The sequence below is a fragment of the Oncorhynchus keta genome, chromosome 1 (assembly GCF_023373465.1).
Source record: "Oncorhynchus keta strain PuntledgeMale-10-30-2019 chromosome 1, Oket_V2, whole genome shotgun sequence".
NCBI lineage: Eukaryota > Metazoa > Chordata > Actinopteri > Salmoniformes > Salmonidae > Oncorhynchus > Oncorhynchus keta.
Window position 1 is genome coordinate 5,901,099 of NC_068421.1, and position 14,363 is coordinate 5,915,461.

The 14,363-nt window shown below is 46.5% G+C and overlaps 2 protein-coding genes and 1 long non-coding RNA gene across 13 annotated transcripts in view; 2 read left to right on the plus strand and 1 right to left on the minus strand.

Moving 5' to 3' along the window:
- Nucleotides 1-14,363, plus strand: part of hnrnpul1 (heterogeneous nuclear ribonucleoprotein U-like 1) — a 46,610-nt gene that overhangs the window by 22,204 nt on the left and 10,043 nt on the right. For all 6 annotated transcript variants that reach the window (XM_052471880.1, XM_052471909.1, XM_052471897.1 and 3 more), the window contains 3 exons: nucleotides 8,988-9,110; nucleotides 9,331-9,459; nucleotides 11,156-11,324. In XM_052471880.1, coding sequence (XP_052327840.1) covers nucleotides 8,988-9,110; nucleotides 9,331-9,459; nucleotides 11,156-11,324 — 421 coding nt within the window. The remainder of the gene's footprint in view (nucleotides 1-8,987; nucleotides 9,111-9,330; nucleotides 9,460-11,155; nucleotides 11,325-14,363) is intronic.
- Nucleotides 11,708-14,363, plus strand: part of LOC127909845 (uncharacterized) — a 3,725-nt gene continuing 1,069 nt past the window's right edge. The window contains exons 1-2 of one of the 2 annotated variants that reach the window (XM_052472045.1): nucleotides 11,708-11,863; nucleotides 12,704-14,363. The exon at nucleotides 12,704-14,363 is cut by the window's right edge and continues 1,069 nt beyond it. The gene's annotated coding sequence lies outside the window, so the exon portion shown is untranslated. Of the gene's footprint in view, nucleotides 12,418-12,703 lie in introns of both variants that reach the window. The other variant, XR_008072618.1, reaches the window with a different exon arrangement.
- Nucleotides 12,460-14,328, minus strand: LOC127909862 (uncharacterized). 5 transcript variants are annotated; one of them, XR_008072625.1, is made up of 3 exons: nucleotides 13,857-14,003; nucleotides 13,107-13,281; nucleotides 12,460-12,583 (listed from the first exon to the last, which is right to left on the minus strand). It is a non-coding gene; the product is annotated as an uncharacterized LOC127909862 (long non-coding RNA). The 5 variants fall into 5 exon arrangements; XR_008072637.1 differs by lacking the exon at nucleotides 13,857-14,003 and adding an exon at nucleotides 14,232-14,328 and having other exon boundaries at nucleotides 12,490-12,633; XR_008072635.1 differs by having other exon boundaries at nucleotides 12,490-12,633; nucleotides 13,957-14,103.

A 14,363-nucleotide genomic window follows, 5' to 3' on the forward strand; every position in this document is an offset into this window, starting at 1 on the left:
ACATCCCTGAGGAGAGACTGTGTTGGTGGTGGAGTGGAGACAAAACACATCCCTGAGGAGAGACTGTGTTGGTGGTGGAGTGGAGACGCAACACATCCCTGAGGAGAGACTGTGTTGGTGGTGGAGTGGAGACAAAACACATCCCTGTGTTGGTGGTGGAGTGGGGACTAAACATATCCCTGAGGAGAGACTGTGTTGGTATTGCGTATGTCTGACACGTGGGGACCTTTTTTTGACTTGCTGTGAGCATTGGCCCAGGTGAGCATTGGCCCAGGTGAGCATTGGCCCAAGTCCAACAGCCACAAAACCAGTCCCCCATCTAAGGAGAAGTCCCGAATGAGTCTCTGTGCCAGAATGTAGGGCTGGATTGTGTTGAAGGCAGCAAACCGAACCCAGACATGGGATTTGGCTCTAGATGTCTATAGACCATGTTAATACCCCCTCTAGATGTCTATAGACCATGTTAATACCCCCTCTAGATGTCTATAGACCATGTTAATACCCCCTCTAGATGTCTATAGACCATGTTAATACCCCCTCTAGACGTCTATAGACCATGTTAATACCCCCTCTAGACGTCTATAGACCATGTTAATACCCCCTCTAGATGTCTATAGACCATGTTAATACCCCTCTAGATGTCTATAGACCATGTTAATACCCCTCTAGATGTCTATAGACCATGTTAATACCCCCTCTAGATGTCTATAGACCATGTTAATACCCCTCTAGACGTCTATAGACCATGTTAATACCCCTCTAGATGTCTATAGACCATGTTAATACCCCTCTAGATGTCTATAGACCATGTTAAGGAGACTACCCCCTCTAGATGTCTATAGACCATGTTAATACCCCTCTAGATGTCTATAGACCATGTTAATACCCCTCTAGATGTCTATAGACCATGTTAATACCCCTTCTAGATGTCTATAGACCATGTTAATACCCCTCTAGATGTCTATAGACCATGTTAATACCCCCTCTAGATGTCTATAGACCATGTTAATACCCCTCTAGATGTCTATAGACCATGTTAATACCCCTTCTAGATGTCTATAGACCATGTTAATACCCCTCTAGACGTCTATAGACCATGTTAATACCCCTCTAGACGTCTATAGACCATGTTAATACCCCTCTAGATGTCTATAGACCATGTTAATACCCCTCTAGATGTCTATAGACCATGTTAATACCCCTCTAGATGTCTATAGACCATGTTAATACCCCTCTAGATGTCTATAGACCATGTTAATACCCCCTCTAGATGTCTATAGACCATGTTAATACCCCCTCTAGATGTCTATAGACCATGTTAATACCCCTCTAGATGTCTATAGACCATGTTAATACCCCTCTAGATGTCTATAGACCATGTTAATACCCCTCTAGATGTCTATAGACCATGTTAATACCCCTCTAGATGTCTATAGACCATGTTAATACCCCTCTAGATGTCTATAGACCATGTTAATACCCCCCTCTAGATGTCTATAGACCATGTTAATACCCCCTCTAGACGTCTATAGACCATGTTAATACCCCCTCTAGATGTCTATAGACCATGTTAATACCCCTCTAGATGTCTATAGACCATGTTAAGGAGACTACCCCTCTAGATGTCTATAGACCATGTTAATACCCCTCTAGATGTCTATAGACCATGTTAATACCCCTCTAGATGTCTATAGACCATGTTAATACCCCTTCTAGATGTCTATAGACCATGTTAATACCCCTCTAGATGTCTATAGACCATGTTAATACCCCTCTAGATGTCTATAGACCATGTTAATACCCCCTCTAGATGTCTATAGACCATGTTAATACCCCTTCTAGATGTCTATAGACCATGTTAATACCCCCTCTAGACGTCTATAGACCATGTTAATAACCCCTCTAGACGTCTATAGACCATGTTAATACCCCTCTAGATGTCTATAGACCATGTTAATACCCCTCTAGATGTCTATAGACCATGTTAATACCCCTCTAGATGTCTATAGACCATGTTAATACCCCCTCTAGATGTCTATAGACCATGTTAATACCCCCTCTAGATGTCTATAGACCATGTTAATACCCCTCTAGATGTCTATAGACCATGTTAATACCCCTCTAGATGTCTATAGACCATGTTAATATCCCCTCTAGATGTCTATAGACCATGTTAATACCCCCTCTAGATGTCTATAGACCATGTTAATACCCCTCTAGATGTCTATAGACCATGTTAATACCCCCTCTAGATGTCTATAGACCATGTTAATACCCCTCTAGATGTCTATAGACCATGTTAATACCCCTCTAGATGTCTATAGACCATGTTAATACCCCTTCTAGATGTCTATAGACCATGTTAATACCCCTCTAGACGTCTATAGACCATGTTAATACCCCCTCTAGACGTCTATAGACCATGTTAATACCCCCTCTAGATGTTTATAGACCATGTTAATACCCCTCTAGATGTCTATAGACCATGTTAATACCCCTCTAGATGTCTATAGACCATGTTAATACCCCCTCTAGATGTCTATAGACCATGTTAATACCCCCTCTAGATGTCTATAGACCATGTTAATACCCCTCTAGATGTCTATAGACCATGTTAATACCCCTTTAGATGTCTATAGACCATGTTAATACCCCCTCTAGATGTCTATAGACCATGTTAATAACCCCTCTAGATGTCTATAGACCATGTTAATACCCCTCTAGATGTCTATAGACCATGTTAATACCCTCTCTAGATGTCTATAGACCATGTTAATACCCCCTCTAGATGTCTATAGACCATGTTAATACCCCTTTAGATGTCTATAGACCATGTTAATACCCCTCTAGATGTCTATAGACCATGTTAATACCCCCTCTAGATGTCTATAGACCATGTTAATACCCCTCTAGATGTCTATAGACCATGTTAATACCCCCACTAGATGTCTATAGACCATGTTAATACCCCTCTAGATGTCTATAGACCATGTTAATACCGCCTCTAGATGTCTATAGACCATGTTAATACCCCCTCTAGATGTCTATAGACCATGTTAATACCCCTATCTAGATGTCTATAGACCATGTTAATACCCCTCTAGATGTCTATAGACCATGTTAATACCCCTCTAGATGTCTATAGACCATGTTAATACCCCTCTAGATGTCTATAGACCATGTTAATACCCCTTTAGATGTCTATAGACCATGTTAATACCCCTCTAGATGTCTATAGACCATGTTAATAACCCCTCTAGATTTCTATAGACCATGTTAATACCCCTCTAGATGTCTATAGACCATGTTAATACCCTCTCTAGATGTCTATAGACCATGTTAATACCCCTCTAGATGTCTATAGACCATGTTAATACCCCCTCTAGATGTCTATAGACCATGTTAATACCCCCTCTAGATGTCTATAGACCATGTTAATACCGCCTCTAGATGTCTATAGACCATGTTAATACCCCCTCTAGATGTCTATAGACCATGTTAATACCCCTCTAGATGTCTATAGACCATGTTAATACCCCCTCTAGATGTCTATAGACTATGTTTAATACCCCTCTAGATGTCTATAGACCATGTTAATACCCCCTCTAGATGTCTATAGACCATGTTAATACCCCCTCTAGATGTCTATAGACCATGTTAATATCCCCTCTAGATGTCTATAGACCATGTTAATACCCCCTCTAGATGTCTATAGACCATGTTAATATCCCCTCTAGATGTCTATAGACCATGTTAATACCCCTCTAGATGTCTATAGACCATGTTAATACCCCTCTAGATGTCTATAGACCATGTTAATACCCCTCTAGATGTCTATAGACCATGTTAATACCCCCTCTAGATGTCTATAGACCATGTTAATACCCCCTCTAGATGTCTATAGACCATGTTAATACCCCCTCTAGATGTCTATAGACCATGTTAATACCCCCTCTAGATGTCTAGACCATGTTAATACCCCCTCTAGATGTCTATAGACCATGTTAATACCCCCTCTAGATGTCTATAGACCATGTTAATACCCCCTCTAGATGTCTATAGACCATGTTAATACCCCCTCTAGATGTCTATAGACCATGTTAATACCCCCTCTAGATGTCTAGACCATGTTAATACCCCCTCTAGATGTCTATAGACCATGTTAATACCCCCTCTAGATGTCTATAGACCATGTTAATACCCCCTCTAGATGTCTATAGACCATGTTAAGGAGGGTAAGAATGGCAACTCCTCTGCTAGGCTGATCGGCAAACTGAAATGGGTCGAGAAGGTTCCGGGTGACGCTGAGAATATGACTTTTCATAAGTTTCTCAAGGCGTTTCATTACTAAGGATTTCAAAGCGACAGGACGATAGTCATTCAGCACAGAGGGATGAGATGCTTTCGGAATGGGTATAACTATTGAGTTCTTCCACAATACTGGCACGTGTTGCTGGTCGAGTGAGGATTGGAAAATGTCTGTTAAAAACAAACTACCTCAGGCCAACCTACTGTCGTCTCCTAGAGAGGGACAAACCCACAGTTAAAACTACCTCAGGCCAACCTACTGTCGGCTCCTAGAGAGGGACATACCCACAGTTAAAACTACCTCAGGCCAACCTACTGTCGGCTCCTAGAGAGGGAGAAACCAACAGTTAAAACTACCTCAGGCCAACCTACTGTCGGCTCCTAGAGAGGGAGAAACCCACAGTTAAAACTACCTCAGGCCCAACCTACTGTTGGCTCCTGGAGAGGGAGAAACCCACAGCTAAATCTACCTCAGGCCCAACCTACTGTCGGCTCCTGAAGAGGGAGAAACCCACATTTAAAACTACCTCAGGCCAACCTACTGTCGGCTCCTGGAGAGGGAGAAACCCACAGCTAAAACTACCTCAGGCCAACCTACTGTCGGCTCCTGGAGAGGGAGAAACCCACAGCTAAAACTACCTCAGGCCCAACCTACTGTCGGCTCCTAGAGAGGGAGAAACCCACAGCTAAAACTACCTCAGGCCAACCTACTGTCGGCTCCTAGAGAGGGAGAAACCCACAGTTAAAACTACCTCAGGCCCAACCTACTGTTGGCTCCTGGAGAGGGAGAAACCCACAGCTAAAACTACCTCAGGCCCAACCTACTGTCGGCTCCTGAAGAGGGAGAAACCCACATTTAAAACTACCTCAGGCCAACCTACTGTCGGCTCCTGGAGAGGGAGAAACCCACAGCTAAAACTACCTCAGGCCAACCTACTGTCGGCTCCTAGAGAGGGAGAAACCAACAGCTAAATCTACCTCAGGCCCAACCTACTGTCGGCTCCTCCTCCTCCGGTCTGTAATCGCCACATCTCGAGCTGACCACCGTCCTTCCTGTTCCCAAGAACTCTGAGGCGACCTGCCAGAATGACTACCACCCTGTAGCACTCTGTAGTCATGAAATGCTTTTTAAAAGGCTGGTTAGGGCACACATCAACTCCCATCATCCCAGACACCCTAGAGCAAGGATCATCAACTCCCATCATCCCAGACACCCTAGAGCAGGGATCATCAACTCCCATCATCCCAGACACCCTAGAGCAGGGATCATCAACTCCCATCATCCCAGACACCCTAGAGCAGGGATCATCAACTCCCATCATCCCAGACACCCTAGAGCAGGGATCATCAACTCCCATCATCCCAGACACCCTAGAGCAGGGATCATCAACTCCCATCATCCCAGACACCCTAGAGCAGGGATCATCAAACTTATCAGCTGCGGGCCGATTCTTTTCTTCAGCGGATGGACAGGGGGACCGAAAACAAAATTACAAATAATTTGTAGACTGCAAAAATGACCGCAAGAAGCCCAAATAGATATAATATTTGACTAAACCATCATAATTTCAAATCTTCTTTCCATTTGATCACCAGTCTCTCTATTATGCGTGGGAATACCTGCGAGTCAAATTCGGGCCGCAAGTTGGGGAATCCTGCCCTAGAGCCACTCCAATTTGCATACTGCCCTAACAGATTCCATAGACGATGTCATCTCATTTGCATATCACTATAACAGATCCATAGACCACGTCATCTCATTTGCATATCACTCTAACAGATCCATAGATGAAGTCATCTCATTTGCATATATGACTCTTAACAGATCCATAGACCACGTCATCTCATTTGCATTCCGCACTGCCCTCACCTTCCGAGATAAGAGGAACACAATGCTGTTCGTTGACTCCAACTCAGCGTTCAACACCATAGTCCCCTCTGAGCTAAGGACCCTGGGACTAAACACCTCCCTCTGGGACTAAACACCTCCCTCTGGGACTAAACACCTCCCTCTGGGACTAAACACCTCCCTCTGGGACTAAACACCTCCCTCTGGGACTAAACACCTCCCTCTGGGACTAAACACCTCCCTCTGGGACTAAACACCTCCCTCTGGGACTAAACACCTCCCTCTGCAACTGGACCCTGGGACTAAACACCTCCGTCTGGGACTAAACACCTCCCTCTGGGACTAAACACCTCCCTCTGCAACTGGACCCTGGGACTAAACACCTCCCTCTGCAACTGGATCCTGGACTTCCTGACGGGCCGACCCCAGGTAGTTAGGGGAGGCAACATCACCTCCGTCACGCTGATCCTCAACACGGGGGCCCCACAAGGGAGTGTGCTTAGTCCCCTCAAGTACTCCCTGTTCACCCACGACTGTGTGGCCACGTACTACTCAAACACCATCATCAAGTTTGCTGACGACACGATGGTAACCACCGGCAACGATGAGCCTACACAGAGAAGGTCAGTGACCTGGCAATGTGTTGCCGGGACAACAACCTCTCCCTCAATGACAGTAAGACCAAGGAGCTGATCGTGGACTACAGGAAACGAGGGGGGGGGACGAGCACGCCGACGGGGCTGCAGTGGAGCGGGTCGAGATCTTCAAGTTCCTCTGTTGTTGAAATCACTAAGGACTTAAAATGGTCTACACACGCACAGTGGTGAAGAAGGCACGACAGCACCTCTTACCCCTCAGGAGGTTAAAAAGATTTGGCATGGGTCCTCAATTCTTCAAAAAGTACAACTTTATACTTCATTGTCTCGATACTTCGCTTCCGATATGATTGGTATTACGATTCTCTTATGTTTTGCGTTTCGTTACTGTGATTTTATTGTGATTTGATGTCCCAAACATATTGCTCTCTCTCTATATGGGGCGGCAGGTAGCTTAGCACTTAAGCGGTTGGGCCAGTAATCGAAAGGTTGCTTGTTCGAATCCCCGAGCTGACTAAATGAAAAAATCTGATGTACCCTTGAACAAGGCACTTTGGATCTGCTGAATTTAAAACATTTTATTATTTTTTTTATTTAACAAGTCAGTTAAAGAACAAATTCTTATTTACAATGACGGCCTAGGAACAGTGGGGTTAACTGCCTTGTTCAAGGGGCAGAACGACAGATTTGTACCTTGTCAGCTCGGGGGATTCGATCTTGCAACCTTTCGGTTACTAGTCCAACGCTTTAACCACTAGGCTACCCTGCCGCCTCTACGCTCTAACCACTAGGCTACCCTGCCACCTCTACGCTCTAACCACTAGGCTACCCTGCCGCCTCTACGCTCTTACCACTGGGCTACCCTGCCGCCTCTACACTCTAACCACTAGGCCACCCTGCCGCCTCTACACTCTAACCACTAGGCTACCCTGCCGCCTCTACGCTCTAACCACTAGGCCACCCTGCCGCCTCTACACTCTAACCACTAGGCTACCCTGCCGCCTCTACACTCTAACCGCTAGGCTACCCTGCCGCCTCTACACTCTAACCACTAGGCTACCCTGCCTCCTCTACACTCTAACCACTAGGCTTCCTGCCGCCTCTACACTCTAACCACTAGGCTACCTGCCGCCTCTACACTCTAACCACTAGGCTACCCCGCCGCCTCTACACTCTAACCACTAGGCTACCCTGCCACCTCTACACTCTAACCACTAGGCTACCCTGCCGCCTCTACACTCTAACCACTAGGCTCCCATGCCGCCTCGACACTCTAACCACTAGGCTTCCCTGCCGCCTCTACACTCTAACCACTAGGCTACCCTGCCGCCTCTACGCTCTAACCACTAGGCTACCTGCAGCCTCTACGCTCTAACCACTAGGCTACCCTGCCGGCCTCTACACTCTAACCACTAGGCTACCCTGCCGCCTCTACACTCTAACCACTAGGCTACCCTGCCACCTCTACACTCTAACCACTAGGCTACCCTGCCGCCTCTACACTCTAACCACTAGGCTACCCTGCCGCCTCTACACTCTAACCACTAGGCTACCCTGCCGCCTCTACACTCTAACCACTAGGCTACCCTGCCGCCTCTACACTCTAACCACTAGGCTACCCTGCCACCTCTACACTCTAACCACTAGGCTACCCTGCCACCTCTACACTCTAACCACTAGGCTACCCTGCCGCCTCTACACTCTAACCACTAGGCTACCTGCCTCCTCTACACTCTAACCACTAGGCTACCCTGCCGCCTCTACACTCTAACCACTAGGCTACCCTGCCGCCTCTACACTCTAACCACTAGGCCACCCTGCCGCCCCATAATGACTCAAATGTAAAAACCAAAAATATGTCTGCTGCAACGAGACAATGAGTTTTGATCCGTTATGTAAATAAAAGTGCTTAGAACATGTTGTTCACTGTTTTAAAAACAAGAACCAACTGCAGGAGGAACAATACCAGAGTTTTGCCTCAGGGACAGACAATTAAAAAAATATTTTTTAAATATAAAATTTAAAAAACTAGCGCTAGCTGATGCTATATAGTGAATCAACAATTGGAGTCAAAGTATCAATATAATATGAAAAATGTCCCAAAAAATAATATGCTATGTAACGGTATCGACCCCCCCAACGCTACGGGCTAGTTATTTACTACTAGCCGGGTCTGAAAAGTACTAGCCTCGGGCTAACGGGCTATCTTCATTTTCATCCATGTCTCTGTCTAGATCCTCATGATGGTGGGTCTGCCGGCCTGTGGCAAGACCACCTGGGCCTCAAAACATACTGAGAGTCACCCTGAGAAGAAATACAACACCCTGGGGACCAACGCCATCATGGAGAAGATGAAGGTAAGCCTTCATGACCCTGATAACCTGTCATAACCTTCAGATCTCTGAGGTCACAGGTGGGGCTACACAACTGATTCAACTAATTCAGTAGTTCACAATCGTCAATTTAGTCAACTAGAAGCTGAATGAGGTGTGTTTACTGCTAGGCTTGAGTGTGTTATCGAGTTATCTAAAAAAATAGACCCCCCCGTATAAGAGCTATCTATGTCCTTCCTACCAGGTGATGGGTCTGCGTCGCCAGAAGAACTACGCTGGTCGTTGGGACGTTCTGATCCAACAGGCCACTCAGTGTCTCAACCGCCTCATCCAGATCGCCGCACGCAAGAGACGCAACTACATCCTGGACCAGGTACGGACCACTTCCTCTTGAGTACTTTCTGCTTCCTGTGTGTGTGTGTGTGTGATACGGCTCTGCTGACCTCTGATCTCTCTAATGAACTATTTATTTATCTTGCAGGTCATGTTGATGATAGAGTAGAAGAAACTATGGTTGTTGACCATCTTGTTGCCATTTATACCGTCTTTTTCTATTTTATAAAGGAAAAACGGTTTATTAGGTCCTTTATGTTATCTTCCATGCGTCTCAGTATTATTCCGCTACGACCCTTTTGTTGTTCTTTTACAGTATTTTACTGTATTATTACTACAGTATTATTACTACAGTATTTTACTGTATTATTACTACAGTATTTTACTGTATTATTATTATTACTACAGTATTTTACTGTATTATTATTATTACTACAGTATTGTACAGTATTATTACTACAGTATTTTACTGTATTATTACTACAGTATTTTACTGTATTATTACTACAGTATTTTACTGTATTATTACTACAGTATTTTACTGTATTATTACTACAGTATTTTACTGTATTATTATTATTACTACAGTATTTTACTGTATTATTATTATTACTACAGTATTTTACTGTATTATTATTATTATTAGTACAGTATTTTACTGTATTATTATTATTACTACAGTATTTTACTGTATTATTATTATTACTACAGTATTTTACTGTATTATTATTATTACAGTATTTTATGTGTTTTTCTGCATCTGTAGTCCTGTTGACTTTGTAAAGATGTTTACAAACAGTAGAACTCTGCCTGGTGAGTAAAGACAAAACAACTTCTGTTGCTATGGTAACTATAACGAGACAGACCAACCGTTGATAGCCTTAGTGATAAAACAGCTAGACTGTGTTTTCTGTTGTTAAATGAATTAACCCCCTGAAGGTAAGTGAAAAAGGTGAGGAGACTTTAACCATTTTTTGAAGTTTTCCAGAGAGATGTCGTTGCTGCGGTTACTAACGGTAAGTCAGTCTAACAGAGGTGTCTGCCGGTAACCGTGGAAACCGTGAGTAGCAAAAGGTAGGTTGTATCTGTGTGTGTGTCTACGGGACAGGAGGACGACCGTGACAACCAGGTAGGCACAGGTAAGTCAAGGGGACCCTGGCAGGTGTAGATTCACATTATACACTAGTGTCAAGTCAATCATTGTTCAGATACATTGAGAATCAACCAGATAACTGAATCATGGGAAGGACTGTTTGAGGACATGAAGTTAACCACGAAAGTCGTTTTAGTGCCACTTGTAGATGAGAATTTAAGAGTTAAATATCCGCATTCATGATCAACGGTATCGTCCGCACGCTACACCTTTCCCCAAATCTCAAGAAATGTTACCTTTAAAGATACGGGGGGGCACCTTATAACAACCAGGCTAGTTGTTTAAAGGGTCCCCTTCACTCTGTGACAGTAACAGGATCTTGAAGACGACGTGGAGAGGTGCAGTCTGGGAAGGTAGGTCTGTGGCTTGGGGAGAGAAGAGTGAAATACCACCCGCTAGTTAACCACCCAAAGAGTAAAAAACCTAGAATCCAACCAGCCGTAAAACACCTCTCTACCTTTCAGGGTTCCCGGCTTCCCTGCCAGAGGAAAACAAAGCCTGCCCATAAACACAACAAGTAAACAACAGCAAGTAAACAATAACAAACAGCCTTCTACCTCTTTCCTTGTGTCACCATTGCTAGACAAATGTATATGGATCAGCCCAGAGACGAAAAATGCGTCCTTTTGAGGGGTTTCAGCGCAAGGCTATTGTAATATGTCCCACGGAGGAGGACTTTAAAGAGCGAACGTTAAGACAAACTGATGAACAGGGGAAGGATGTGCCAGATCAGGCTGTGTTAGAAATGAAAGGTAGGAACAACCACGTGGAAACAAAACCAACCATCCAATAAAACAAAAAAAACAACAGATCTACTTTACTTTTTTCTATGTTTTTGTCTCTAAAATCAAATCTTGGAAGATGCTCTCCCAACCCCTGCCTCCTGCCCTGCCCTGCCCCCCCATCCCAACCCCTGCCTCCTGCCCTGCCCTGCCCCCCATCCCAACCCCTGCCTCCTGCCCTGCCCCCCAACCCCTACCTCCTGCCCTGCCCTGCCCCCCATCCCAACCCCTGCCTCCTTCCCTGCCCCCCTCCCCAACCCCTGCCCCCCTCCCAACCCCTGCCTCCTTCCCTGCCCCCCCTCCCCAACCCCTGCCCCCATCCCAACCCCTGCTTCCTTCCCAACCCCTGCCCCCCAACCCCTGCCACCTTCCCTGCCCCCCATGCTTCCAGCCTCCGGACAGATTTAAGATGCAGTACCCTTTGAGCCTCCTGCCCCTCTATGTTGCCCCTCTATGTTGCCCCTCTATGTTGTCCCTCTATGTTGTCCCTCTATGTGTCCCTCTATGTTGTCCCTCTATGTGCCCCTCTATGTTGCCCCTCTATGTTGCCCCTCTATGTTGTCCCTCTATGTTGCCCCTCTATGTTGTCCCTCTATGTTGTCCCTCTATGTTGCCCCTCTATGTTGCACCTCTATGTTGCACCTCTATGTTGTCCCTCTGTGTTGTCCCTCTATGTTGCCCCTCTATGTTGTCCCTCTATGTGTCCCTCTATGTTGTCCCTCTATGTTGTCCCTCTATGTTGCCCCTCTATGTTGCCCCTCTATGTTGCCCCTCTATGTTGTCCCTCTATGTTGCCCCTCTATGTTGCCCCTCTATGTTGTCCCTCTATGTGTCCCTCTATGTTGCCCCTCTATGTTGTCCCTCTATGTTGCCCCTCTATGTTGCCCCTCTATGTTGTCCCTCTATGTTGTCCCTCTATGTTGCCCCTCTATGTTGCCCCTCTATGTTGTCCCTCTATGTGTCCCTCTATGTTGCCCCTCTATGTTGTCCCTCTATGTTGCCCCTCTATGTTGTCCCTCTATGTTGCCCCTCTATGTTGTCCCTCTATGTGTCCCTCTATGTTGTCCCTCTATGTTGCCCCTCTATGTTGTCCCTCTATGTTGAACCCTCCTACCCTCAGTCTATAGAACCCCTCCTACCCTCAGTCTATAGAACCCCTCCTACCCTCAGTCTACAGAACTCCTCCTACCCTCAGTCTATAGAACCCCTCCTACCCTCAGTCTACAGAACTCCTCCTACCCTCAGTCTATAGAACCCCTCCTACCCTCAGTCTACAGAACTCCTACCCTCAGTCTATAGAACCCCTCCTACCCTCAGTCTATAGAACCCCTCCTACCCTCAGTCTATAGAACCCCTCCTACCCTCAGTCTATAGAACCCCTCCTACCCTCAGTCTATAGAACCCCTCCTACCCTCAGTCTATAGAACCCCTCCTACCCTCAGTCTACAGAACCCCTCCTACCCTCAGTCTATAGAACCCCTCCTACCCTCAGTCTACAGAACCCCTCCTACCCTCAGTATATAGAATCCCTCCTACCCTCAGTCTACAGAACCCCTCCTACCCTCAGTCTACAGAACCCCTCCTACCCTCAGTCTACAGAACCCCTCCTACCCTCAGTCTATAGAACCCCTCCTACCCTCAGTCTACAGAACCCCTCCTACCCTCAGTCTATAGAACTCCTCCTACCCTCAGTCTACAGAACCCCTCCTACCCTCAGTATATAGAATCCCTCCTACCCTCAGTCTACAGAACCCCCTCCTACCCTCAGTCTACAGAACCCCTCCTACCCTCAGTCTACAGAACCCCTCCTACCCTCAGTCTACAGAACTCCTCCTACCCTCAGTCTACAGAACTCCTCCTACCCTCAGTCTACAGAACCCCTCCTACCCTCAGTCTACAGAACTCCTCCTACCCTCAGTCTACAGAACTCCTCCTACCCTCAGTCTATAGAACCCCTCCTACCCTCAGTCGACAGAACCCCTCCTACCCTCAGTCTACAGAACTCCTCCTACCCTCAGTCTACAGAAGTCCTCCTACCCTCAGTCTATAGAACCCCTCCTACCCTCAGTCTACAGAACCCCTCCTACCCTCAGTCTACAGAACTCCTCCTACCCTCAGTCTACAGAACCCCTCCTACCCTCAGTCTATAGAACCCTCCTACCCTCAGTCTACAGAACCCCTCCTACCCTCAGTCTATAGAACCCCTCCTACCCTCAGTCTACAGAACTCCTCCTACCCTCAGTCTACAGAACCCCTCCTACCCTCAGTCTATAGAACCCCTCCTACCCTCAGTCTACAGAACCCCTCCTACCCTCAGTCTACAGAACCCCTCCTACCCTCAGTCTACAGAACCCCTCCTACCCTCAGTATATAGAATCCCTCCTACCCTCAGTCTACAGAACCCCTCCTACCCTCAGTCTACAGAACCCCTCCTACCCTCAGTCTACAGAACCCCTCCTACCCTCAGTCTATAGAACCCCTCCTACCCTCAGTCTACAGAACCCCTCCTACCCTCAGTCTATAGAACCCCTCCTACCCTCAGTCTACAGAACCCCTCCTACCCTCAGTCTACAGAACCCCTCCTACCCTCAGTCTACAGAACCCCTCCTACCCTCAGTCTACAGAACCCCTCCTACCCTCAGTCTACAGAACCCCTCCTACCCTCAGTCTACAGAACTCCTCCTACCCTCAGTCTACAGAACTCCTCCTACCCTCAGTCTACAGAACCCCTCCTACCCTCAGTCTACAGAACTCCTCCTACCCTCAGTCTACAGAACTCCTCCTACCCTCAGTCTATAGAACCCCTCCTACCCTCAGTCGACAGAACCCCTCCTACCCTCAGTCTACAGAACTCCTCCTACCCTCAGTCTACAGAACTCCTCCTACCCTCAGTCTATAGAACCCCTCCTACCCTCAGTCTACAGAACCCCTCCTACCCTCAGTCTACAGAACTCCTCCTACCCTCAGTCTACAGAACCCCTCCTACCCTCAGTCTACAGAACTCCTACC